This window comes from Culex quinquefasciatus, chromosome 2 (genome assembly GCF_015732765.1).
Source record: "Culex quinquefasciatus strain JHB chromosome 2, VPISU_Cqui_1.0_pri_paternal, whole genome shotgun sequence".
Lineage (NCBI taxonomy): Eukaryota > Metazoa > Arthropoda > Insecta > Diptera > Culicidae > Culex > Culex quinquefasciatus.
In genome coordinates, this window is record NC_051862.1 from 26,489,103 (window position 1) to 26,515,935 (window position 26,833).

General features: G+C 36.3%; 1 protein-coding gene across 2 annotated transcripts in view; it reads left to right on the forward strand.

Moving 5' to 3' along the window:
• The window catches only part of LOC6031680 (cAMP-dependent protein kinase catalytic subunit PRKX), a 158,296-nt gene that overhangs the window by 128,328 nt on the left and 3,135 nt on the right, over positions 1 to 26,833 (forward strand). For both annotated transcript variants that reach the window (XM_038253164.1, XM_038253162.1), the window contains exons 4-7: positions 7,979 to 8,147; positions 17,307 to 17,662; positions 17,943 to 18,124; positions 24,597 to 24,674. In XM_038253164.1, the coding sequence (XP_038109092.1) occupies positions 7,979 to 8,147; positions 17,307 to 17,662; positions 17,943 to 18,124; positions 24,597 to 24,674 (785 nt within the window). The remainder of the gene's footprint in view (positions 1 to 7,978; positions 8,148 to 17,306; positions 17,663 to 17,942; positions 18,125 to 24,596; positions 24,675 to 26,833) is intronic.

Here is a 26,833-nt window from a genome sequence, read left to right on the forward strand (position 1 = left end):
TTTTAAAATAGTTTTTTCGAAGAGATCGGAAAATTTCACGAATGCTTCATATTTTAACATTGAAAATCGGAACATTAGTTGCTGAGCTATCGACATTACAAAATGGTGGGGTTTTTTGGATAAGACCTAAAAAAAACAATTCTGGAGTTTTTTTTTTTTTTTTTTGAAAGGACCAATAAACCAAATTTTCAGTTTTTGCTTTTTGGGTGTTTTTTAATACCCCCGACTCAAGGCGGTTCTAAAAACACCCAAAAAGCAAAAACTGGAAATTTGGTTTATTGGACTTTTTCAAAAAAAAACTCTAGAATTTTACTGTTTTTAAAGCTTTGCATGGCAATACCTCAGCAACTAAGGGCCGTATCAACAAGGTTCAGAAAACCAAAATACAGTAAATTTTCTCAGCTTTTCAAAAAAAAAAATCAAAATTGGGCAAACATGAGCACTTAAAAAAAAAAAATAACTGTGACTATTTTTTAAAAAGTTACCTGAAAATAACTTATTGATGCAAGTTTTATCAAAAACTAAAGTACATTTTGATTGCAAATTTGAATTTATCGAAAAATGAAATTAAATTTTTTTTTGGGAAAATTGGTATTGATTCAAAAGTTCATAACTCGGCAAAGTTTTTTTTGTCCATTCTAGAAATTTCTGAAAAGTTGGCATTTGATGTCTACTAAAAAAAACAAAAATTAGAAATAGTGTTTTTTTTTGCAAATCAAGTTTTCGTAACAAAAAGTGTAATTAAAAATCACCAAAAAAAATACTTTGTATAATTTTTTTCAGTGTAGTCCTTATTCATACCTACAACTTTGCCGAAGACACCAAATCGATCAAAAAATTCCTTCAAAAGATACAGATTTTTGAATTTTCATGTATCATTTCTGTATGAACAGCTGCCAAATTTCTATGGAAAGTATATGGACAAACTAATGATGCAAAATGACTTCTTTGGGCATACCGAAGGCACCAAAAAAGTTTTAGCCGGATTAAAAAATACAAAAATTAAAATTAAGAAAAAAGACCAATTTCGTAGAGAATTAAGAATATGAGGCTCTCTAGGCTCAGTGAAAAAAAATAATATTTAAACCAAAACTGACGAACTTCTCGTCACAGTGTCCTAATGCAAACAGTGATCGAACTCGAGCTGTCACAGCCCTGCGAAGTATGTTGGCTAACATATCGAGCAGTCAGTCAATAAAACCAGCTAGAAGTCGCCTGACAAAAAAGTTTCGTTAGAAAGAGACAGGAAACCTGATGCAAACAAACCTTCAGCTGCCATGTAAACATGCCTTGAATGTCTTAGTTGTTTTTTTTGTGTAGCGCGAGTTGAAAAATGAGAGGTAATTTAGTGGTACTGATAAATACAAATTTTCAATTGATATTTTGAATTTTATTTAAAACAAATGAAACAAATCAGGAAATAGAAATAATTTTATTCATTCTGATTAAAAAAAAATCTCACTATTTTTCAGATAAAAAAAAACGAATAGAAAAAATGGCAAAGCCTTTTGATACTCACAAAAATGTCACCTTAAGCCAGAGGGAGGGGGTTTCGCTTGAGCGCGAATAAATCTATCCAATTCCATTGCGGTGTCTCTAAATCCGTTCGCCACATTTCCACAGCAGGTTGATCCCTTTTTCCGCGGAATATCTTTTCTCGCCCGGGCAATAAAATTCAAACCCCGAAACCGAAGACTCCGCTTGCTATTTTCCAATGTACCAGGAATAACCCTGAAGCCTGTAATCCTGGAAAAAGAAGAACAAACGCCATCGTCTCAAAAGTCCTGAAATATCAGATGACGCGTGTCTTGAGCGAAACTTCATTTTTCATTCCCAACAAAAAGGCTGGCAACACGAGCTCGCTAGCTCCTTCTCTGCGGTGATTGTTGCGCCAACTACAGCAGCAGATAGTTGCTATATAAATCCAATTTCCTCGAAGCACTATTCAGGATGTAACGCGGGCTGCTCTTGTTTAGTGGCAATGTTTTATGAGCAGACAACACCCCATTATCTGGTGTTGTACACCCAATTTGAGTCAAGTTGTTGCGACACTACCGGGCGACTGCACCACCACGTGCTATGAGTTGCGTTGGATGGAAAAGGTCATAAAACATTATGCCCACAGGGCAAGGATTATAGCAACTGCACTAGCAACACTGTTTCAATTGACAAGATAACAGAGTGTTTTGTGGCACGGGGCGACCCTCTGGTGAAATGGAAAAGAGATTTTTGTCATAATTTAAACAGGGAATGACTGATTGCAAATATCTTTCAAAGTATATTCTAACACCTTCCAAATTTGAATGAAAAAGAATCTATTAAAAACAACTTAAAATTAATTTTCCAACATTGATTTAAATTTTTGCCATGTTTGGACCAATTATGAAATATTGTGAATATATATAAAATTATAATGCTATGCAAAAAAAACTAATTATTACAAAATGAATTTTCCATGATTTTTTGTCATAAAAAATAGATTTCATTTGTTTTGTTTGTTATTTTATTGAAAAGACTTTTAACCCTTAAATTTTGGTTTCTAATTTTTAATTTTTCTCTTTTTGTATTTTTTCAAATCCTGTTTTCATTTCTTGATTTACGTTCAAAAGCTGGAAAGTTCACTTACAATATTTTTCTAAACCATATTTATTATACTTAAATAAAAAAAAAGCAAATAGAAATTCTTAAATATACTTACTCTCTGTTTTAAAAAAAAATAATCCTGATATAAAAATATGGGGCATTAATGCTTAAAAAATCGACCATTTCAAAATATACTGAGGTTATTTGAAATTTATTTGTATTTTTTCATGTGGCTTAAACTTTTTAAGAACCTTTCCTTTGACCAGAAATATAATTTTGCCTCATGGATTCGCTTATACAAATCTTCATACTACACTCAAACCCCGATGGTTTGACACCAACTGTTGTCAAACGAACGGGGTCAATTTTTAGTTTGACACCCCTTTACACGGAGTTCACACACACTATCAAACATTTGTTTTGATAGTGTGCGTGAGCGCCGTGTGCAATGTGACAGTTCGTCACTTTTTAGTTTGACTTTGACCAACCAACGGGGTACAAACAAAAAAAAAGTGTCAAACGAAAAAGTGACCAACCACCGGGGGTTGAAAGTATTTTGGCAGCTGTTCCCACAAAAATGGCACTTAAAAATAAAAAATCTGTATCTCTTGGAGGAATATTCGGATCGATTTTGTGACCTCGGCAAAGTTATAGAAGTTGTAAAATATGCTGATTTTTAAATATTTTTTTTAACCAATTTTTTGTCAATTATTTTAAAAAAAAGATATGTTTTAAGGGACAAAAACCCGCAAGTTTTGAGCCATAGAGAAGAGTGAAGAAAAATGTTGGTGCCGGGTTTCTTTTCTAAAATTGTACTTTTCGGAAAAAAATAAAATCCCAATGGTTTAATAATGCAACTTTTTGGAAAATAAGTTTTGATTTTATGTATTCAAAAAAATGAATCGAACAATCAATTTCTCAAATGAATCATGTTTTGACATTGAAAGTTGGACCATAAGTTGTTCAAATATTTGCATTAGAAAATGGGAAGCTGTTTGGGTGAAGCCTAGAAAATTTTCCTGTTTTTCAATTTTTCTTTAAGTGGCTTTATTTCTTAAACGGCGCACTTTATCAAAATTTCTGTTGAGTAGGGTAGAGTAGTCATCAATGAGACACGGGGAACAATGATAAAATGGCTCTCACAAGTCGTAGTTTCAAACTATCAGGCTCATATTTGGGGGAAAGGTGTGTCTACTGGATACACGTCTGCCATAATAGTGGCTTTGGTTATGGACGCTCCCTTGACAAGTTATTCATAAATGTTTGATTCTGGGGTGTAAAAGTAAATTATGGACAAAAAATATTTTTTCGCTCGTAGGCTGCCATTTACACTAAAACTAATATTTCTTCAAATTTCTTTCGACGTTCCATAGGTATTAAGTTGGGCTACAATGGCCTTTCATTAAATTTGGCCAAAATTTAGAATATACCCAGAATCCAGGGCTGTCTCATTGTTCCCCACTCATTTCAGCCCATGGGTAACAATGAGACACTTTGATTTTTCTTCAATAAACTTTTCAAAATCGATGGAAATCTTTCAAAACATGAATCAAAAGTGATTTTTGGCATATTTATAGAGTTTAAACTTCATTTAACCAAAAATACAAAGTTATTTGGTATTAATATATGGATTTTACAAAATTTTAATACTTTTTAGTATAACTTTTGTTAATAAAAGTTTCATGTTGGCAAAATTTCTCTAAAATGTTCAAGGCAAATCACCTGCAATGGAACAATACAAAAACATGATGTTTTACTAGAAAAATGTTGATTTTCGTAGAGTGTCTCATTGTTCCCCAGCTGTCTCATTGTTCCTGCCAAGTGCGTCTACAATGAGACAGTTGAATAACTCTGGCTATAGACGTCAGATCGATCTAATATTTTGGTCAATGTTAGAACACATTAAAAGAAAGATAATGCAACTAAAAGCTCATTGAAAAATACTGATGAAAAAATTAGAAAAATCGTTGAAAGTTGAAAACCAAAAGTGTCTCATTGATGACTACCCTACCCTACTTTCCGATTGTAAATTTGATTTTACATTTGATACTGACGCCAAAACAATTTTTGTTCATATTTCTCTATGACTCAAAAATTGTTGGTTATGTCGCTTAAAACATATAAAAAATATAAAAAATAGACGAAAATTGAATTGTTGTTTTTTTTTGTAAAAATAAAGTTTATATAAAAATTGGCATTATTACAATTTTTACAACTCAGCTGAAGACGAAAGACTGAAGAAAAATCCTTCAAAAGGTAAAGATTTGCGAATATTTACTTACTATTTTTGTATGGACAAAATTGTAAGGAGCGACACAAAATGGCTTGTTCGATCATATGAAATGCCCCCACAATGTTTAAGCCTAATAAAAAAAATGCACAAATCGTCCGATTTCGTAGAGAATTGCTTGCTTTGATGATCCCGATCCCGATGATGCTATGAGACGCGGGTTCGATTCCCGCCTTATCCACTGAGCTTCTATCGGATGGTGAAGTAAAACGTCGGTCCCGGTTTCTCCTGTCTCGTCAGAGGCGCTGGAGCAGAAATCCCACGTTAGAGGAAGGCCATGCCCCGGGGGGCGTAGTGCCAATAGTTTCGTTTCGTTTTTTGCTTGCTTTGAAAAAAATAAATAATTCATTTCTGAATATTGGTTTCTTCATCATGTATACATATTTATCTTCGATGATATTATCGTCTGACGATAACGATAATTTATTGTTATCGTTATCGTTATTTCGATAATTCTACCGTTGATAATCTTATCGCCGATAACGGACGAAAACTCATTTTTAAAATCGATTAGTTCAACATGATATGGTTAAATTTCAAATGCTTTCACTAAGAATATATTTTTTGAAAATGTAGTAAGTTTTAAACTATAAGTATGTACTCAAAATTATCATTCACCAAATACCATATTTTTCGAATATACTAAAAAAATTAATTTTCAATATGGGTATCAAACGTTTTTTATGTTTTTTTCACTTGATTTTTTTTTGTAAAATACTAAAAATTTTACAATATACCGTATTTTTTCGAAAATACTAAAATTTTCATAATTTGCAATATGGGTATCAAACGAATTGAAATTTCGAATGCTTTTAGAATTTATTTGTTTTTTTGGAAATATTAAAATTTTCACAAATTACCCATTTTTTCAAAAATACTCAAATTTTTTAAAAAATACGGAATTTTTTTAAAATTTTTGGTATTTTCCAAAAGAAAATCTAATAAAGTGAAAAAGCATACAAAATTTTGCTTCGTTTTTATACCGTTATTGCAAATTATGAAAAATTGGGGTACTTTCGAAAAAATACGTTGTTTTGTGAAAAAATTTGTATTTAAAATTACACTCTTTTGTGTGTGTGTGCGTGTGTGCAACCAACCAAACGGGACCACGCGGTCGCTTCTTACAAAATTGAGTTGTTTCCATGTATTTTAGATTTTACATTCTATACATGCAAATAACTCGCATAGGCATCTGGAAGGTGTTAGCTCTGCCGAGCTTCGGTGACCCATTTCTACGCTGGCTAGCCGAGCGCGAGGTACTTCAGCTTTATCGACAAGCCCCGCCCTGAAGAACGTTTGCACCAATCGGATTCAAACGTTATTTAGAACTTCCGAACCCTTGTCAAATAGGGACGTGGCGTTACATCGTGCTGCCATCTGGTTTTATTAAGTGCAAGAGTGGAAAAGTGCTGAGTCATCGTCTAAAAATAGACGGCGTCCTATCTCGCCCAGCAAAATGAAATCGATAAAGTAGTCGGTTTCGATGAGAAAAAGTGGAAAACGTGGTCTAAAAATAGCGACGCCATCCCCCTATGGACAAGGACCCAGCGCGTATATAGTTGATAGTAACAGTATTCCTAATTCCAATCATAGCTCACCAAGTCGCGATGGCCTAGTGGTTAGCATTTTTGCTTACCAATCCAAAGGACGGGGGATCGAACCCCGAATCGAGCGACTTTGATTTTTCGTTCTTGTTCAGAGTTTCAAGATTAATATTTCCTATACTTTCTCGTTGGGAGCAGATGGGAATCGAACCCAGAACCATTCGCTTACAAAGCGAACTCCGTAACCAGTCAGCCACGGCCGCTCCTTTTGTATTTAAAATTACACTCTTTTAATGTGAAAAAAAACAAACAAAATTTCGCTTAGTTTGATACACATATTTAAAATTTTGAAAATTTTAGTATTTTCAAAAAAAGCGGAATTTTGTGAAAATGTTTGTTTTTGACAAAAACAAACCAAATAAAGTGAAAGCAATAGAAATTTCGCTTCGTTTGGTACCCATTTTGCAAATCATGAAAATTTGAGTACTTTAAAAAAAATACGGTATTCTGGAACAATTTTGAATACATATTTTACTTACTAGATTTTCAAGTTAGTGAAAGCATTGAAAATTTAACATGATATGGTTGAATTAAGTCAATTTAAGAAAAATTTAAAAAAAGAGTTATCGTCCGTTATTGGCGATTATCTTATCGTTATCGAGCCTAGATAATTTAATCGTTAACAATCTTGATATGTTATTCTATTTTTATCATTGAAGAAATTTATTTCTTTTTCTCGCCATATTTTTTATCATATGTGTGTATCTTTGTAATTGTAAACTCTAAGCCAGAGTTATTTTTATTAATTAAATAAACACAATTTATTGAAATCTGAATAATATAACACTTTCAGCAATTGTAATTTTATTTGGGATAAAAAAAAACATTCAAAAAAAAATAAACTTGAATTTCCTAATTTCTGGAACTTGGGCCACAAAGTGATTCCCTTTGACAGCCTGGGCTGGCCTACAGGTCATTAAAAGAGTAAATTTGAACCGGTTGAGGCTTAGCACGAGTCATCCTTGCCGGAAACACGTGTCCCACAGCCTCCACGATGGAAGCTTGGTAGGGGAAAAGCCGCCCAGGGGGCAGATTTGTCCTTCCGAGAATTGGCTTTTGCCTGGATGAGGTGTTTGGCTTTGCATGTAATCCCCCTTTCCCGGGATCGATTGACTTTGCTTTTATCCCTGTGGAGATTGAAGGACGCGTCCTTCACTTTTCACCTTTTGCGCCGCGACGACGATGATGATGGTGATAATGATGAGCTGGGAGAAACCCTTTTCCCGCCAGGGTACCCTCAATTGTGTCGCACTCAATCAATTTAAGAGTCGATTTCAAAGCTTGAGAGGGGGGCAGGGAAGAAGGCACAGGCTGGGCAACAAATTGATTAACGATACACCGGCGGCCGCGTGTTTACGTGATAGCCAATCATAAAATATTCCATTCATCAATCAACTGTCTTCCTTTTTTTCTTCAATAAACACGACATAAAAGCGCGTGTGCGAGTGTTTTAATTTCACTTTAACTGACAATTGCTTTTTTTTTTGTTTCTTTGTTACAGGAACCGGAACGTTTGGGCGGGTGTGCCTTTGTCGGGACAAAGTGACGGACAAGTACTGGGCCATGAAGATCCTGGCGATGGCCGACGTGATACGGTTGAAGCAGATCGAGCACGTCAAGAACGAGAAGAACATCCTGCACGAAATCGACCATCCGTTTATCGTCAATATGTGAGTGATTGTTGTTAATTTTTCTGAAAAAAATGGAATTTGGTTCATAACTACATAGAATAGCTCGCTTTTATATAGAACGTTCTGTATTTCTTTATCCATTCTAAATCAAATTAACAATAAAAAGAAAAAAAGATTCTTTACAAAATCATGGCATAATCAACAACTGTTCACACAATAAAACTAATCTGTAAACCCCTGAAATCAAAGATTGACTCCTAAGTTTGTATTGGGCCAATTCTCAAGTCCTCAACCTAATCTAGTCAAGTCTAATCTAATCTCATCAAATCTAATCTAATCTAATCTAATCTAATCTAATCTAATTTAATCTAATCTAATCTAATCTAATCCAATCTAATCTAATCTAATCTAATCGAACACAAGCCAGTTCGAAGAAAGCCTCCGGGGAAAACTTGTGGATAGATTACACTGGGATGCTGCGGCTGTCATCTGCATACAATGTCACTGAAGCCTAAAAAGTACCAATGTTTTGGTGTCTAGTGTCAAAATCATGGGGAGTCAAGGCTGTATATCATAGGTACTCGCGATCTTGCTTTGCATTAGTGTGAGTGCATGACTCCGTGCCACTAAAACCAAAACAATAACAAACGAACAATGGACCGTGCCAGGAAAGCCATGATGGGGAGTAGCATGACGAAAAGGGCGCAAAATCGAAAGGACGAAAATCATTTTTTATTCTTTATTTTTGTTTTGTTAGTTAAAATGAAATTAAATGTGTACCATTATCCGGGGCAAATCGGGACACATGGGGTGAATTTGGAAGTGATTTTAGCAATGTTTTTGCACAATATTTGGAAGTTTTTTATTGGTTTCAGTTAGAATAGACACAAAACAACAAAATTAGTTTCTAAATTTGAACTTTTATGTCTACAGCTGTTCAGAGAAGGCATTCAGGTCGAAAATTTACCAACACATTAAAACCACGGGGTACCATAGCAGTTGGTTTGTTTGACTCAAAAACATGCTTTCTTTTAAATGTAAATTTAGTAAAATGTAACATGCTTCTTCGAAACTGCATGGTGAGTTCCACGACGTCACTTACAATGGGCTATGCCCTTTTCGTGGACTCGCTCTTAAGGTTTCCCAACAACATGGTTGAGCTCACATATTGGTTTAACCGCCTTATATTGTAGATTAAAATTAAAATTATGATGATCTGAAAGTTCATTGGCCAAATTAGAATTTGCGGAAGACATTACAGAGGATTTCAAAAAGACACCTGCTGGGAAGCTTTGCCTGAGACCTGATGCTAAACATATATTGTTGTTGGCGGCATTTTTGGTTTATTTTAATGAAAAGAATCGTTCTGAGCAGCTACAGGATTTTTTAAAAAAATAATAAATAAGATTTTTCATATTTTGATTTGTGACCCTCTGAAATGTTAATCCCAAAGCAGCGCCACCAAACATTTGGTGGCGGCTTCAGCAAGCTACGTCAGTATCACGGGCCTGATAGATTACTCCTTTTTTTGGATGAAATTACTTTCATCGAGTCCTGCGCCATTATAATACTTCTCTACCATTTTTTTTTTCGCGATCTTTAAATTTTATTATTTCTTTTTTCATTTAGAGGAAGCTTTATCCATGAATTCCTTATGAGCAATTCCAGCCCAAAACAGGTACTTTTTTCTCGACCCTCTCCGATTTCAATGAAATTTTGTAGACATGTTATCCTAGGCATATATAAGCCATTTTTGTGTATATGGAGCCAGTTACACTCGACAATGACTTTGAGAAGGGCGTAAGTGTGTTAAATATTTTTGTGTTTCGTAATTTAAATATTGCTGTATCTCGAAGCCGTTGCATCGAATCAAAAAGTGGTCAGAGTTGACTTGTAGGCAGTGTTGAAAATCTGGCGACTATGATTAATTTTGCGATTAATCGCTGCCTGTTACACCCCACGAATAAGACTGCTGAGAATAATCTTTATTCTCAAATTGCCACGACTAGCTGTCATTCGTCAAGAGTGCTGTCGATGATTGTAACAACCCATGACTGCTGGCAGTAAAGGGGCTAGATTGGATATTGATCGTAGCAAGTTGATGACTAAACCCAATCATTCTATTTTTTATTCGTCTCTGCCACACCCAGCGATCAAGTGGCAGTCAGGAAAAACGAGATCAAAGCATACTCAGAGGGCCTTTCTTCAGGCAATAATTATTCGCTCGAAGAGATTTTTGTTCAACCTTGCTTGTAGGAAATTTGACGGGTTTTCCGAAAAAATACACTGAAAGAGAAAAACACTCCACTTTAATGAGATTTTTTGATTTTTAGGGATAAAAGTCAAGTTTGAAGGTGATCCCAGGATTTTTTTTGCTCGTGGTCAAAGACAATTTTTTTTTATTGGTTTCAAATATAAAACTGGACGAGCTTTCCAGTAAAAATATTTTCGAGACTGAAAAATCAAGTCTGTCTCATAGAAATTGCCAAAAACCATCAAAAAACCTATTTTTTCAACATTTTTATTTTTAAAACCGCTGTAACTTCACAAGGATTGGACTTAGGATAATGGTCAATATGGAGACTTTTATGTAAAATTGTAAGGAGAATCGACGCTCGTGTTCGGTTTTTGAAAATTTTAATGTTTAGAGCACTTTACAGATACAGATTCAGTAAATGATTTTTGTAATTTTTAGGTGAGTTGCTCCATCCTCCAAAATTTGAACGAAAAAAAATCGTGGGCTCACCTTCAAATTTAACTTTTAAACTTAAAAGTCAAAATAATCTCATAAAACTGGAGTGTGTTTTTCTTTCAGTGTATTTTTTTCGGAAAGCTCGTAAATTTTCCTACATGTCTGTCTTTGACCACTTTTTGATACGATGCAACGGCTTAGAGATACAGCAATATTTAAATTACGAAATACAAAAATATTTAACACACTTACGCTCTTCTCAAATGTCATTATCGAGTGAAACTGGCTCCAAATACACAAAAATTGTTTATATAAGCGTAGGATAACATGTCTACAACGTTTCATTGAAATCGGAGAGGGTCGGGTAAAACCGATTCCCTATTTGACATGCAATTGCTCTTATGAGCAGTTTTATACAAAATCGATCTTTTTTTTGAATTTTATTTTTTGTATTTTTTAATCCGGCTGAAACTTTTTTGGTGCCTTCGGTATGCCCAAAGAAGCCATTTTGCATCATTAGTTTGTCCATATAATTTTCCATACAAATTTGACAGCATATTTGACATATTTGAAAAAGATATGTGAAAATTCAATAATCTGTATCTTTTGAAGGAATTTGGTGTCTTGGGCAAAGTTATAGGTATGGATAAGGACTACTCTGAAAAAAAATGATACTCACCCAAACAACCCACCGTTTTCTAACGTCGATATCTCAGCAACTAATGGTCCGATTTTCAATGTTAAAATATGAAACATTCGTGAAATTTTCCGATCTTTCCGAAAACAATTCATATTACGTCTTTTTTCACACATTCAATATTACGCCTTTTTGAAATGTTAATCTTGATTTAAAAAATGAAAAAAAAATGTTTTCGGAAAGATTGCAAAATTTCACGAATGTTTCATATTTTAACATTGCAAATCGGACCATTAGTTGCTGAGATATCAACGTTAGTAAATGGTGGGTTGTTTGGGTGAGACTTAGAAAACATCAATTTTACTGCTTTTTAAACCTTTGCATGGCAATAGCTCAGCAACTAAGGGTCGTATTAACAAAGTTCAGAAAAGCAAAATGTAGAGAATTTTCTCAGCTTTTCAAAAATATTTTTTTCAAGAGTGGGCAAACATGTGCACTAATTTAAAAAAATTGAAAACTGCGACTATTTTGAAAAAGGTACCGAAAAACAGGTATAACATGAAAACGGTGCACTTTATCAAAAATTCACTAAAGTGCTTTTTGATCGCAAATTCGATTTACATCGAAAAATGAAGTTGCGACTAATATTTCAATTTTTGTTTTAATTTTATTGATTCAAAAAATTATAACTCGGTCAAAGATTTTTTGCCCATTCTGGAAATTTCTGAAAAGTTGGCATTTTATGTGCCATAAAACATATCAGAAAATGAAAAAAATATAAATAGTGTTTTTTTTTTCAAATCAAGTTTTAGTTTGAAAAAGTGAAATTAAATATCACCAAAAAAAATTACCGTGTATCATTTTTTTCAGTGTAGTCCTTATCCATACCTACAACTTTGCCGAAGACACCAAATCGATCGAAAAATTCTTTCAAAAGATACAGATTTTTGAATTTTTATGTATCATTTTTGTATGGATAGCTGCCAAATTTGTATGGAAAATTATATGAACAAACTAATGATGCAAAACGGCTTCTTTGGGCATTCCAAAAAAGTTTCATCCGGATTAAAAAATACAAAAAAAAAAATCGAATGACCAAAATCGTAGAGAATTGCTCAGCTCCTTAAAAAACTCTAGATATGGTTATGCCACCGACATAAAATGTATGTTGTAGGACTGTAGGTAATGTATGTTTCGGTTTCTGAAATAAATCGAAATAAAAGCGCGAGTGTTTTTCATCTCGCGAAGCAATTTTGGGTAGTTTCTTTTCTGAGTGTATGTCAAATGTCACATTAGGGTGTAATATCAAAATCGATTTTCCAGCACAGCAATTTTTCAGTTCCTTTTGGGGTCCTAAACAACTCCCCAAAGTTTGGGCACGATTGGATTAGTCCTCACTTTACGCAAAGCGATTCAATTTTCCATATAAATTTGTATGGGAAAAACCATTTTTTTGAATTTTGATATTTATAAAATCCACGTTTCAAGCTGTACTAAAACCGGATTCATATTCAAATGCTCTGGAAGGTGCTCTACAACTTTCCCGAAGAGAGTATGGTGCTATAGGGTGTAATGTAGCTGTATGGAAAAAATTAAAGTTGTCAAAATTTAGTGAGCACAGCACTTTTTCAGTTCCTTTTGGGGTCCTCAACAACTCCCCAAAGTTTGAGACTGATTGGTTTAGTCCTCACTTTGCGCAAAGTGATTCAAATTTCCATATAAATTTGTATGGAGAAAACCATTTTTTTGGATTTTAATATTTAGTAAATCCAAGTTTCATGCTATATCAAAACCGGACTCATAAACGGATGCTCTGGAAGGTGCTATAAAACTTTCCAGAAGAGAGTATGGTGCTAGCTTGCCCCTAAAAAAAGATACAGCGTGTTCAAAATTCGTCTAAAACGTGTTTTTTGCTCGAAAATCACGTTTTAGACGAGTTTTGAGGACGCTATACCTTCTTTCAGGAGAAAATTAGCACCATACTCTCTTCGGCAAAGTTGTAGAGCACCTTCCAGAGCATCCGAATATGAGTCCGGTTTTGATATAGCATAAAACGTCGAATTGTTAATTATCAAAATCCTAAAAAATGGTTTTCCCCATACAAATTTATATGGAAAATTGAATCGCTTTGCGCAAAGTGAGGACTAAACCAATCGGTCCCAAACTTTGGGGAGTTGTTTAGGACCCCAAAAGGAACTGAAAAAGTGCTGTGCTGGAAAATCGATTTTGATATTACACCCTAATGGTGCTAGCATGTCCCTAAGAGAAGATATAGCGTCCTCAAAACTCGTCTAAAACGTGATTTTCGAGCAAAACACACATTTTAGACGAGTTTTTAACACGCTGTATCTTTTTTTAGGAGCAAGTTAGCACCATACTCTCTTCGGGAAAGTTGTAGAGCCCCTTCTAGAGCATCCGAATATGAATCCGGTTTTAGTACAGCGTGAAACGTGGATTTTATAAATATCGAAATCCAAAAAAATGGTTTTTCCCATACAAATTTATATGGAAAATTGAATCGCTTTGCGCAAAGTGAGGACTAAACCAATCGTTCCCAAACTTTGGGGAGTTGTTTAGGACCCCAAAAGGAACTGAAAAATTGCTGTGCTCGCTAAATTTGGACAACTTTATTTTTTTCCATACAACCATATTACACCCTAATGTCACATTCGAAACCAAAACAAAATTTCGCCGCGGCACCAAACTGAACTGTCGCGAGTGGAGTTGCGAAGAGACTAGCGCCGCGGCCGAAATGGATCAAGGAATAGACCTCAAATTTCTGCTAGAAATCGCTCAATGGGCGTGGATTTGATGGATAATGCCATGAAGTCTAGCCTGAAAAGGATAATGACGACAAATTCGGCTTTTAAAAGAGTATCTTTGTCAAAACATTTTTTTTTTTTAATTCTGGGGTCCACCAAATCAGCAACCGGATTATCATGGCTAACTCGTGATGGGACTAACGGACCAGATTGACGGTCACTCGGTAATTTTGTTGAGGCCAGATAGCAACCCAGCCCAAGATTGTGACCAAAACTCTTGACATTTTATCTCTCCTTCTGAAGCTGTGAACAAATTGAAAATCATTACATGACCCAACCAAAACAGTTCTGATGCTAGTTTGGACCCCTATAATGATTTTAATCACTAATAATTTAAACATTATAGTCGCATTTCTTTGCAAAACCACGTAGAACCAGGAAGGTGCTGTGTCCTATCCCTCGCCTAGACCAGACCAAAATCCACGATGAAGCTGTCAGACCAAATCTGTCAGACCAAGACTGTCAGCTTATATGTGGAACTTTAGGTTCAAAAACGGGGACAGTACATGTGCTGCCTCTCGCGGTGGAGAGCTGCAACTTTTCTACCAGTTTTTATGGCAGTTTTGCACCTATGGGTCGTCCATAGTGCGTGTAGTAGGAATATTTTGAATTTTATAAAATTATTTAAAGTAGCAAATTATTTATTATTAGTTTTGGATAACAGCATGTATTTCATCCAGCACATAATGTTGACCTAACGGCACTTTGGCGTGCAATTTAACTTCATCATTTTTGACTGAACTCATGTAATAAAACTCGGAAACTTTTGAAGGGCCAGAAATGACCGCCAAAATCACGCTAAAATTGACCAAAAATAACCGCCCTTCCTCCTATGTCACACTTTGTCACGCTGGCTCCAACGTAGTCAGATTTTGTTGATTATGTGAACAATTTTTGCATGATATATAGTTCATTCGCTAGTTTTAAATTGTGACAGGTCGTATATGAATTTTTATTTTTATTTTGTTGAGTGATAGAAATCAGAATATTTTTAAAAAGAAAATCTGATGATTTAAGCACATTAAATCTATCATCAAAAACTCTGTTTCTTAAAGCCATGTTACGTGTTTGATGGATTTACAAACATTAAACTTTTTCTAGATATATTTTTAGACTGAATTTTCAGTATTCAAGAAATAGTCTAGCGTGCCGTCGAGGTCTTACAGACCCTTTCCCCCTCTTGTCATACTTTGTCACGCTTGTGACAACCCCCCTCCCTACTATAGCGTGACGTATTTTGTGGATGACGCCTTGCCGTGATTGCAAACAAGATTTCTAGGTATCAACATTATTTCAGAGCAACGTTCCGACAAACCTGGTTATGTTTTTTGGTTGATTTGTAAAAATTTTGGTTGATTTGTATAATGTCATTTAATCGTAAACAGATACCGGCTACATGAAATATGCATTGACCCCTCGTCCGATCAAAACTGGTATACTGAGAAGATTCCTCAAGTAAACAAAATCGCAGCAGGCCATGATTTGAATTTTCATTTTTCTTCTCGCGTGTCTCTCGTGTCAGCTGTTTGTTTTTGCAATTTATCTACTTTTCATGCTCCAAATTGCCGGAAAAATCTGTGCAGTTAAAAATTGCATGTTCAATAATCATTCTATTCCTTTGGGAACAGGTATTCAGCTAGTGCTGGTAAAATGGCTTGAAATCTATGACATCATACAAAAATAAAGGAGGTCGTCTTCCTCCAATCCCCCATTCGCAACATCTGCTCCTTTCCTTTTTAAAACCACGATTTTATCAACCCATCAGTGAAATAACGATGATGAGCAAGCTTTAACTGTTGAAGAAGAGCATACAAAATGAAGTGTTGGCAAAGAAATCGCGCCACTAAAGCAACATATTCTCCACAAGTCGATCATGTTTGGAAACATTACTTGAATTACGCAGAATTGGTAGATAAAACAAAAACAAGGTCTCTCTGTCAATCTGCGAGTGGTATAAGAGATTCAAATTTGACAGTTGTTTATGCTGAGTAGGCTGTGACTAACTTGGACAAATTTACACTATACCAGCGACAGAGCTCAACAATCGTCCCACTTTTTGGGCTGACAGGATGTATGGAGTTCCAACCATGTGCTGTCAGACCAAAGAGCAAAAAGTAAACAATCTTGGTCTTCGACGTAGGTGCACACAAATCAAGAAAAGAAAATTTGAAGAAGAATTTTATTTTTCCAATTCAATGACTGGGTTTGGACTGCAAAATTGAATGTACGTCAGAAAATGATTAAACAGTGCGGCGTGCTGTACATCGACAATTTAATAAGCAGTTAAAAGCCTTATTCTTCCACTTAAATTTTTTTATCGCATTTTCGGTTTACACCTGAAAAATCTTGAAATTATTCATATGGATTTGTGATTCCTCTCTTTCCATCATTCCCTTGCGTAGAACCCCACGATGCTTTCCAACGACTGAAACAAAACCCAGCAATCAAAACAAAAAAGCTAACACACTGATTCGAAACAGCCCAAACATGCTTGACAGATATTTTGCGACAGAAAATCGTCGCGAGAGTTAAACTCGCTCAATTCGGTTTAGTGCCGCGGCGACAATAACTTCGACCCCAGTCCTTTACTTGAAAAATTTATTTCTAGTGTTTTTTTTTTTTTGAAAAGGTCCTACGAAAAAAAATAGTTTTGCTTTTTGGGTGTTTTTAGAACCGCCTTGAGTGAGGGGCCACCCAACCACCCAAAGGCAAGAAATAAACATTTTGTTTAAAAAACTTCAATTTTTCACCAAAAAACTTCAATTTTTCAAATTGATTGTACTTTTTATGCTGCTGAGAGTATCAAACCCGCACAGCGAACCATGCGTCTCCATTGAAATCTTCAGGAAGCCCATGTTACATGGAGTCACTTGGTACTTCAAGAGGGCACGATTCACATAGCAAAGAGTTATTTCCTGAACCAAGTTTTGGGAATGCATTCGAAAACATACGTTAAATTTGAACAAGAACTTTATCTCTTATCTTAAATATTTAACCTTAATATTTATCTCAACATTTTTTTTTTCATTTTCCCTCCTCATTTCCAGGCGATGGCACGCCAAGGACGACTGCTGTCTGTACATGCTGTTTGAGTACGTGAGCGGTGGCGAGCTGTTTTCGTACCTCCGGAACGCGGGTCGGTTTGACAACGGGACCGCAAACTTTTACGCGTGCGAAATTGTGCTCGCGCTGGAGTACCTTCACCAGCTGCAGATCGTCTATCGGGACTTGAAGCCGGAGAACCTGCTGCTCGATCGGGACGGTCATCTGAAAATCACCGACTTTGGGTTCGCCAAAAAGCTCAAGGACCGAACGTGGACGCTGTGCGGGACGCCGGAATATCTGGCACCGGAAATCATTCAGTCCAAGGGTCACAACAAGGCCGTTGATTGGTGGGCATTAGGTGAGTAGTGGAGGTATCGGAAGATTTAAAGTAAAATAAATAAAAATGTATAAAAATACAAAAACCAAACTGAAGTCTAGGTCTTGGTTATCCACAAATGATTAATTCACGTGAATTTGTCGTAACAAGACAAGCGAAAAAAAAGAGAACCGCCAAATCCATTTTGATTAATCACTACCGCTGTACTGTGAACATTGGCTTGCGTTGCGGGCTTGGACCATCATCAATTCACGTTTGTTAATTCTACTCTTTTCTGGTTTTTTTTCGGTCCTTCCACTAGGCGTGCTGATCTACGAGATGGTCGTCGGATATCCACCCTTCTACGACGATAATCCGTTCGGCATCTACGAGAAGATCCTCAGCGGCAAGATCGAGTGGTCGCGGCACATCGAACCGATCGCAAAGGACCTGGTCAAGAAGCTGCTGGTGCAGGACCGAACGAAGCGGCTGGGGAACATGAAGGTAGGAACAGGGAATAACATTGGTTTGGAGTTTTAACAATTTTAAATTATATTACAATATATTTTTTTATAAAGATGCCTTTATCCAAAATAAAATAATTCTCTAGAATTGTGCAATTTTTATAAGATGTTTGATTTTGTATTTTTATTATTATTGAAATAAAACTTCGTTCGTTCCTTTGCTGTGTCAAAAGAAGACATTTTGCACAATTAGTCTTAGGCTGGCCGTACGAAATTGGGGAAATATACCCTTTCCAATCAAACACCTATCTTCGTCATATGGAGAGTTTGATGCTTGATTAAAGCTCCAAAAATACTATTTAGGCTATAAACTTACCAGCAACAGCACCGCCTCGAGTAAGTACGCAAATGTATGCTACTTACTGGCCAAAAAGATCAAATTTAATGCACTTTTGATCATAATTTCTATTTTGCGAGACCATTTCTCATCATTTTGTTGGCACACATAGTGACACACGCGAGAAACCCTCAAACGCTTAATGAATATCGCCATAATCAACTTTTCACTTTCGCTTGCTTTTTCACGGCGCTTTCGATACAAAACTGCCCCCAACTTTCGGCAACATGTTCTTTTGCACATTAGTTGGTCACTCACTTGAAAAATAATCCCGAAGCATGTAAATAATTAGCTAGCGCCATAAAAAAAACAAACGCGCCAAGTCTTTTGACGTTTCAATTTTGACGACCCATTCCAATCGAAGGCTGAAGAAAACCGAGCGAGAAGCGAAGGCAAATAAAGAACAAAGGGTGGCCACCAACACCATCGCAGCACCTGTTGGAGTGAGCCAGTGTTGCCAGAAAATTTTCTCTATAAATGCTATTTTTCGTGAGTGTTCGCTTAAAATTTCATCAATTTTGGCAGCACTAAGCAGACCCAAAAGAACGCTGGAAGTAAAAAAAAATAAGCTGAAAATAGGAAAATGGGCGTGGCCCAATGCATTAGTTTGATTAGAAAACATTTTGGAAATATTTTTTTTTGCAAATGTTTGTAAAAGGAATCCAGGTTTTTAAGCGAAGATGGCGTTCGAATGGTGAACGCCCGAAATGTCAAAATCGCGCAGTAGCACCAACATTAGAAAAAAAATGTGGCTGTCTTGTCATGGCACACTTTTTCCGTAATGTTGGTACCACTGCGTGATTTTGACATTTCGGGCGTTCACCATTCGAACGCCATCTTCGCTTGAAAACCTCGATAGAATAACTGTTAGTAAAAGTGAAAATAAACATAAATGTCCACAAAAAGTTGCTCTACTCGTTGGTGTACTTGGTTTTAGAAAAGCTCAAGGAACACTCCAGATTATCCAGCATAATTCAAAAACGACCGCTTATTAGGCTTAAAATGGGTTTATTTCCCCTAGTCATAAATTTTTTATTTAGTGTCTTTGGCACTTCTAAAATGTATGCCCCTAAACATTTCTTTTTTATTTCCTTGTTTTTCTAATATTATTGTTTTTGGAGACTGAAAAAGGATTTTTTGAGCTAGAGTTCAGGCTGTTGCAAATTATAATACAAATGTTATGATGTTTAGAAAAGAAAAGCTATCTGGAAAATCTCGACCATATGGTTATACAATATTTGCAAATTAATTTGCATTTGCCAAAATTATAAACAAAATCCTTTTTGCTATAGAAAATAACTCGTTTTTAATAAATGGCACCGTTTCAAAATTAAATGCATTAAATTAAAATTTATGTTTATTATTTATTTTTTTGCGGCGAACTGTGAAAAAATACTACAATTTCCTTTTTATAGATTTCTTTAAAGTCTCTTAAAGTTTAAATTTTGTGAAAAATCTAGTGCCACCAAACTAGCCTTAAGTTTCCAAACACTCAAACCCCGATGGCTTGACATCAACTGTTGTCAAACAAACGGGGTCACTTTTTAATTTGACATCCCTTTTACACGGAGTTCTGACACACTATTGACTAACTTTTGTTTTGTTTTGATAGTGTGCGTGAGTGCCGTGTAAAAAATGACAGATCGTCACTTTTTAGTTTGACTTTGTCAAACAAACGGGATTCAAATTAAAAAATGTCAAACTTAAAAGAGGCCAACCACCGAGGGGTTGAGTGCGTTTGTTTTTCGAAAATTGAACAAAAAAATAATTATAAATTTTATTCCAAACTTTTGCAATTTTGAGGCAAAAGTATCACAAAATTCTTTATACATTACAAGCTATACCCGACAAACTCCGTCTTGTTTTTTTTTTTTTCGTTTGTTGACGTTTATAGATTGTTTGCTAATTCAGCCTCCTGTGATCAAAATTTAATTTACGTAACTTTTCCCATACAATCTGCAGATTTTCCGGAATATGTTCGATTAGATTAGATTAGATACAATCTGCAGATTTTCCGGAATCGGTAACAAAGAACACCTCGATCCGACGCTCCGTATTGAATTGATTCGCGTTCGAACAAAACCGTCGAAATTTTTTATTTATGTTGAATATTAAAGTCTTTTTCCGATCTCCGGTCCAACAATTCAAATTTTCCAAAAAGTCTAAAAGTGCCCTGTTTGATTACACCCACACCCCGCTGGTTTGACACCAACTATTGTCAAACGAACGGAGTCACTTTTTAGTTTGGCACCCGTTTTACACGGAGTTCACACACACTACCAAACGTTTATTTTGATAGTGTGTGTGAGCGCCGTGTAAAAAGTGACAGTTCGTCATTTTTTTAGTTTGACAACAATGAACGTTATACAAAGTGTTTTAAGGCTCTGAAAGGCATCATTCCCGATCGGCCATTTGGCGGCCATGTTTGTTTTAGAAAAACATTCAAATCTTGATTCTGAATGTTTCAATATAAAAAAGGTTTTCTTTGTGTTGTTTGTGGAAGCAATTTATTTTATTTTTTTCATTTCAATATACTATTTCTGGACCCTAAAAATTACGATTCTATGACAATTTCCGGAATTTCATTTCCCGGAATGGACGTTTTCCGGAATGGACATTATCCGGAATGGACGTTTTCCGGAATGGACGTTATCTGGAATGGACAGTATCCGGAATGGACGTTATCCGGAATGAAATTTCCCGGAATGGACGTTTCCCGGAATGGACATTTCCCGAATTTTTTTGTATATTACCTGATATGAGAATGAATGGAATCTTGCCTACTCATTTACTTGTGGTTAAGAATTACTTAGTTTGTACTCCGTTGGTTTTGACAACAATATGAATATAAATACATGAATGATAAAAAGAAAGTGAAATGTTCGGACATGAACAATAGAAGCAAGTGTTGACTATAGAAACAATACTTTATCAACCACCACGAGATGTAACAATGTAGATCGATAGATATTAGATGTTTTTTACATTCTTTCAATGCTTTCATTTTTTTTCCTTTCTTTTGTTAAGCATTTGACTTATGTGACTAAATTCTACCATATTTTACTATAAAGCAGAATGATTATTTTCAAAGAAGGGAAAACCTCAAGAAAATAAAAAGCTTTTCAGAAATTCAATGTGTAATGTGTCCAGTCAAGAAAATAAATAGCTTGAGTGTATTTTTAAAGAATGAAAAACCTCAAGGAAAAATACATTATACATTGATTTTCTGAAAAGCTTTTTATCTTGAGATTTTCCTTCTTTAAAAATACACGTTCTTTCATCAAAGTAATGGGATTTTATGTAAGAATTATCCCTTCTTTTGTTAATTCTACTAAATTTCAACTAGTTTTTGTTAAGGAACTCTGCACTATAAAGAAGAATGTGTTTTTTTAAAGAAGGAAATCCTCTAGAAAAAAGCTTTCAGAAAATCAATGCATAATGTATATTTTCTTGAGGTTTCCCTTCTTTAAAAATACACGATCTTTAATCGATGTGATGGAATTTCGTGTAAGGGATTTCCCTTCTTGTGTTATTCAGTTGACTTTTGTGACTAAATTCTACCAAATTTTATTATAAAGCAGAATGTTTATTTTCAAAGAAGGAAAACCTCTAATAAATAAACAGCTTTTCAGAAAATCAATTTATAATGTGTACTTCCTTGAGGTTTTTCATTCTTTAAAAATACACTCAAGCTATAAATTTTCTTGGGGTTTTCCCTTCTTTGAAAATAATCACCCTGCTTTATAGTAAAATTTGGTAGAATTTGGTCACAATAGTGACCTGATTTACACAAGAAGGGAAATCTCTTACACGAAATTCCATCACATCGATTAAAGATCGTGTATTTTTAAAGAAGGAAAAACCTCAAGAAAATATACATTATGCATTGATTTTCTGAAAGCTTTTTTTTCTAGAGGATTTCCCTTCTTTAAAAAAACACATTCTTCTTTATAGTGCAGAGTTCCTTAACAAAAACTAGTTGAAATTTAGTAGAATTAACAAAAGAAGGGATAATTCTTACATAAAATCCCATTACTTTGATGAAAGAACGTGTATTTTTAAAGAAGGGAAAATCTCAAGATAAAAAAAAAAATCCGGGAAATTTCATTCCGGATAACGTCCATTCCGGATACTGTCCATTCCGGATAACGTCCATTCCGGGAAATGGAATTCCGGAAATTGTCATAGAATCAAAAATTACAGTCTTAAATTTTTTAGATTATTTTGTTTAGGTTTTGGGAATTAAAAAACATAACATTTTCCTAAATTAAATCTTGCATTTTTATGTTTTCAAGAAATACGAAAATAAAAATTATCAAAAATTAATATTTTTTTTTAATTTTTAAGAATTTAAATTAAAAAATTGGAATAAAAAAACATGAAAATTAAAAAACAATTGAAATTAAGAAATTTCACTTTAAACAATGTAAGAATGAAATATTTTAAATTCATAAAATTAAATAAGTTGCATTAAAAACCATCAAAAAATTTAAAAAAATTGGGAATTTTATAATTCAGAAACTTGAAATTTTCAGCAATGAATAATTTAAGATTTGTATATTTCTTAATGGTTTAATAAGCTATTTTAACAGTTGCAATTGTTAGCATTTATTTATTTATTTTATTTTTTTGGTTTTTCGGTTCATCTAGCAAAACAATGTAATCAGGCCAATGTAAGAGTGTAAACAAAGAATCTGTCCTGCTCGTTCCTAAAGTAAATATCAACTGACGTGAGTAGGATAGACTCTTTGTTTACACTTGGCCCATTTACATTTTTTTGCTTGTATTGTCTTATAGGGCTTGTATGTTTAATAAAACATTGTTTATAGGACCTATTAAAAAACTCTATACAGTAGTTGTTCGCTAACTGGGTGTTGTTTAACTGGGCTGCTTTTTAACTGGGCGCTCGATAACGTAGCCCAGTTAAAAAGCAGACAAACGTCAAAAAACCAAAACAAACCGGAATCACCGAGGGGTTCATGGATGCAAAAATCATGTTCAACAAATGTAAAAAAAAAATCAAACCTTCATGTATTTCAAGTCACAATTAGAGAAATATGAAAAGCTATCATTTTTTTTTTTTTTTTTTTTGGAGGGTGATCCAGCCGCACATCGTTGATGTTGAGACCTTTAAACTAGGCCCTCGTCCTGTCACGTCCGTCAGTAGTCTTGTCGTACATTACAACTAGAATCAGATCTGCCAATGAATTAGTACACTTCGACCAAATAAACACTGACGCTGTATGGATCTGACTCTAGAATAAATGCACATTTGTGTGTTATTCATAAGTCCAACTTATTCAATTATTCATTCATTCAAGTCCAAATATTCATTTGCTAACTACTTTGGATTGCAAGTCTAAACTTTAATCTAAAATCCTCTAAACTTAATGTTCTAAACTAAACCTTCCTTTAACTGTTGTAGTACTACTTCTATCAAGAACAATAGAAAATTATGAACTGATATACAAATACGATAGAAATCGCGATTTGAAAAAGAAATGACCATTTACGTCAAAAGAACCGTAGTTCCTCGATTCGCAACAATGGTCGATACAACCATAATCCGAAAACCGTTAGTTCAACAGATCAACGAATTTTGTCCGATATCATAACATTATTGATTGATCGAGACTCTATGAAAATTTTGACATCAATCAAAGTCTATTGCCAGCATTACTCTAGCATAAAAATTGCAACTAACTTTAACTTTAAATAGATTGTGAAAGAATACAGATTCATTGTAATTAAATTTGAGTAACTTTTATTTTTATATTTCATCTGGAAAATATTATTCATCGTTGGTCCCCTCGTTATTTTTTGTTCAGCCCAGTTAACGAGCAACATTCGGTGACTAGGCTACGTTCTCAGCCCAGTTACCGAACAATTACTGTATTTTCATTATAATTAAATAATTAAGTAATTAAAAAAATTAGGAATTTCACGTTCCTTGTGTTCTCCGTGTATAGCTTAAGGCGGAACGGGACAATTTGCTCCATGTTTTTTCGCCATATTTAAAGATGGCACGTTTCACCTTAAACGAACTGAATAATTCTGTTAAACCAACTTACCTGTATCTTTTTTTTAACACATTTCTTCTTATTTGCATTTCCAGAACGGAGCGGAAGACATCAAAAGGCACCGATGGTTCAAACACCTTGACTGGGACGTGGTGATAAACAAGAAACTGAAGGTAAGTTGTATCGATGCGTTTATTAGAACACTCCTGGAATCAGGACAGGACGAGTTTTCAAACCAGTACAAAATTCAGTTGTCAAGAAACAAATTCGATAACGCAAAAACAGAAACAGAGTAACAAAATCAAACAAAAGAAAACAAACTCAACGCTTTCGTTCAAACTCCACCTCCCAAAACCTTCGCCGCGACCTGGGCTCGCTCCAGCGTCCACGCACCCTGGTGGATCTGGCCGCACATCAGATGCTTGATCACCTGCAGCTTTGGTCCCATAGCGCCCTCCGGATGGTAGCTTCCGTAGCGGTCAAAGAACGCGAACAACTGCCGCAGCACGTTCGCCTCCGTCTCGGCGTTGTTTTTCCCACGGGGAGTGCGTTCGTCCAGCATCCGAAGTGCCTCCTTCGGGAGTGTCCCCTCGCGGACGCACCAGGCCGTGTCGGCTTCGTCGCAAACCGGACAGCGACAGGTGTAGACGGAACTGTACGAGGGCATGGGTTCCCACCAGGTGGGGCCGTACGAGACGGTGATTTGGTCACCGGCGCGGATTGGCCGGATCACGAAGAACCGGAGCTTGCCGTAGCGTTGCTGGAAGAGGGCGTTCGGATCGTGGGAATGGTTGGCGAGGCAGGAGATTGAGGAGACGGCGTTGACGTTGGTAAAGTGGACGAACTCCAGACAGTCCAGCGAGAGGGCCGTGTTCTTGCGGATGTAATCGAGGAAGGTGCGCACGATAAAGTCCTTTTTGGCGCCGGTGTTGGCAAGCTGATGGAGGAGCGGATGCTTGATGAACACGGCGTAGAACGCTGCGGCGGCCAGTCGCATGATGGCCTCGATTTCGGGCAGCGGTTGTTTGACCTTGGCCTGGTGAAGCACCTTCATGGCCTCCAGGATGCGATCTTCCTTGGTGTGGTCCACCGTGAATGGGTCATCCGTTGCTTCGGACTCGCAAAATGCCATCATCGCGTCCAAATCGTCCCCGAATGCGGACAGCAGATAGAAGAACCGCTTCGGCCCGGTGATCGACGTAACGTACTGCACATGCTCAAGCTGCTCCACAAAGCCGCACTGGAACCGATGCCAGTACCGGTAGTCCTGCTGTCGACACTCCTCACTGCAGTACATGGCATTTACACATCCCGGGCACGGAATCAAGCTTCCCCGGAAGAAGGCCGCACAGCAGCTGCAATAATGACGCCACGAACTCAAATGCATCAGCATCGGCTTCTCGTCCAAAATGATGTCCCCCGGCTTAAAGTCCCGCTCCGCGACCAGCCCGCGCCCTCCAAACTGCGGAAAGCGTCGCATCGCAATCCCATCCGCAATGAACGGAATCTTCGGATTCGGAGCCACGTTCAGATCGAGGCTGTAAGGCAGAACCGTGCCCTTGGACAACCCAGCGGCCAGCCTCTCGCGGCATTTCTCCTCCCGCTCAACCAGCTTCGGCATAAACTTCTCCGGGTAGTGGTTCTCCCGAGCCAGGCCAATATTAACCAGCGCGTACTCGTACTCACCCTCCTCAAAGTAAACCGCAGACCGGTTCGCATAGCCCATGCCCAAATGTTCCGACCCGGCCTCCGCATAACAGATGCTTTCGTTGTACTTTGAGACGGCGTCATCGTACTGTTTGTCCAGGTACAGCCGGTTCCCCTGCTGGCGCAGTTTGGCCGCCTTCCGGTTGCACTTGGGTGGTTCCGGAACGACGAGCAGGTCGCCGCCACGGCGCAGCACAAAGTCTCGATAGTCGGTGACGTTCGATTTCGGCCGGAGCTTGCCAGTCGTGCGCTGATAGAGGGCCTTGAAGCCTTCGCCGATTTTGTTGGCGTCGAACATGATGACGATCACGGGAACGGGACAGAACAGAAACACGGAGATGTTCCGGGAAACACACGCGGTTTGGCAAACGGTTGCGACAAATCTGGCGCGAAAAATTTTATGCCTTCAAAACATCAACAAGAACTTACACGGAAAATGGAAATTATTCATAAACCTGTTTACCCAAATCTGAGCGCTCAAAAAACTACTCATTTTTAAACCGCTCAATGATTTTTGAGGCGAATATCCCAGTCAAGGCGTTGGTTGGAATTCTGGTCGAATTCTAACTTTTAAACATAAATAACCTAAATAACGCTAGGAAGGAACGCAAAATTTCATACAGAA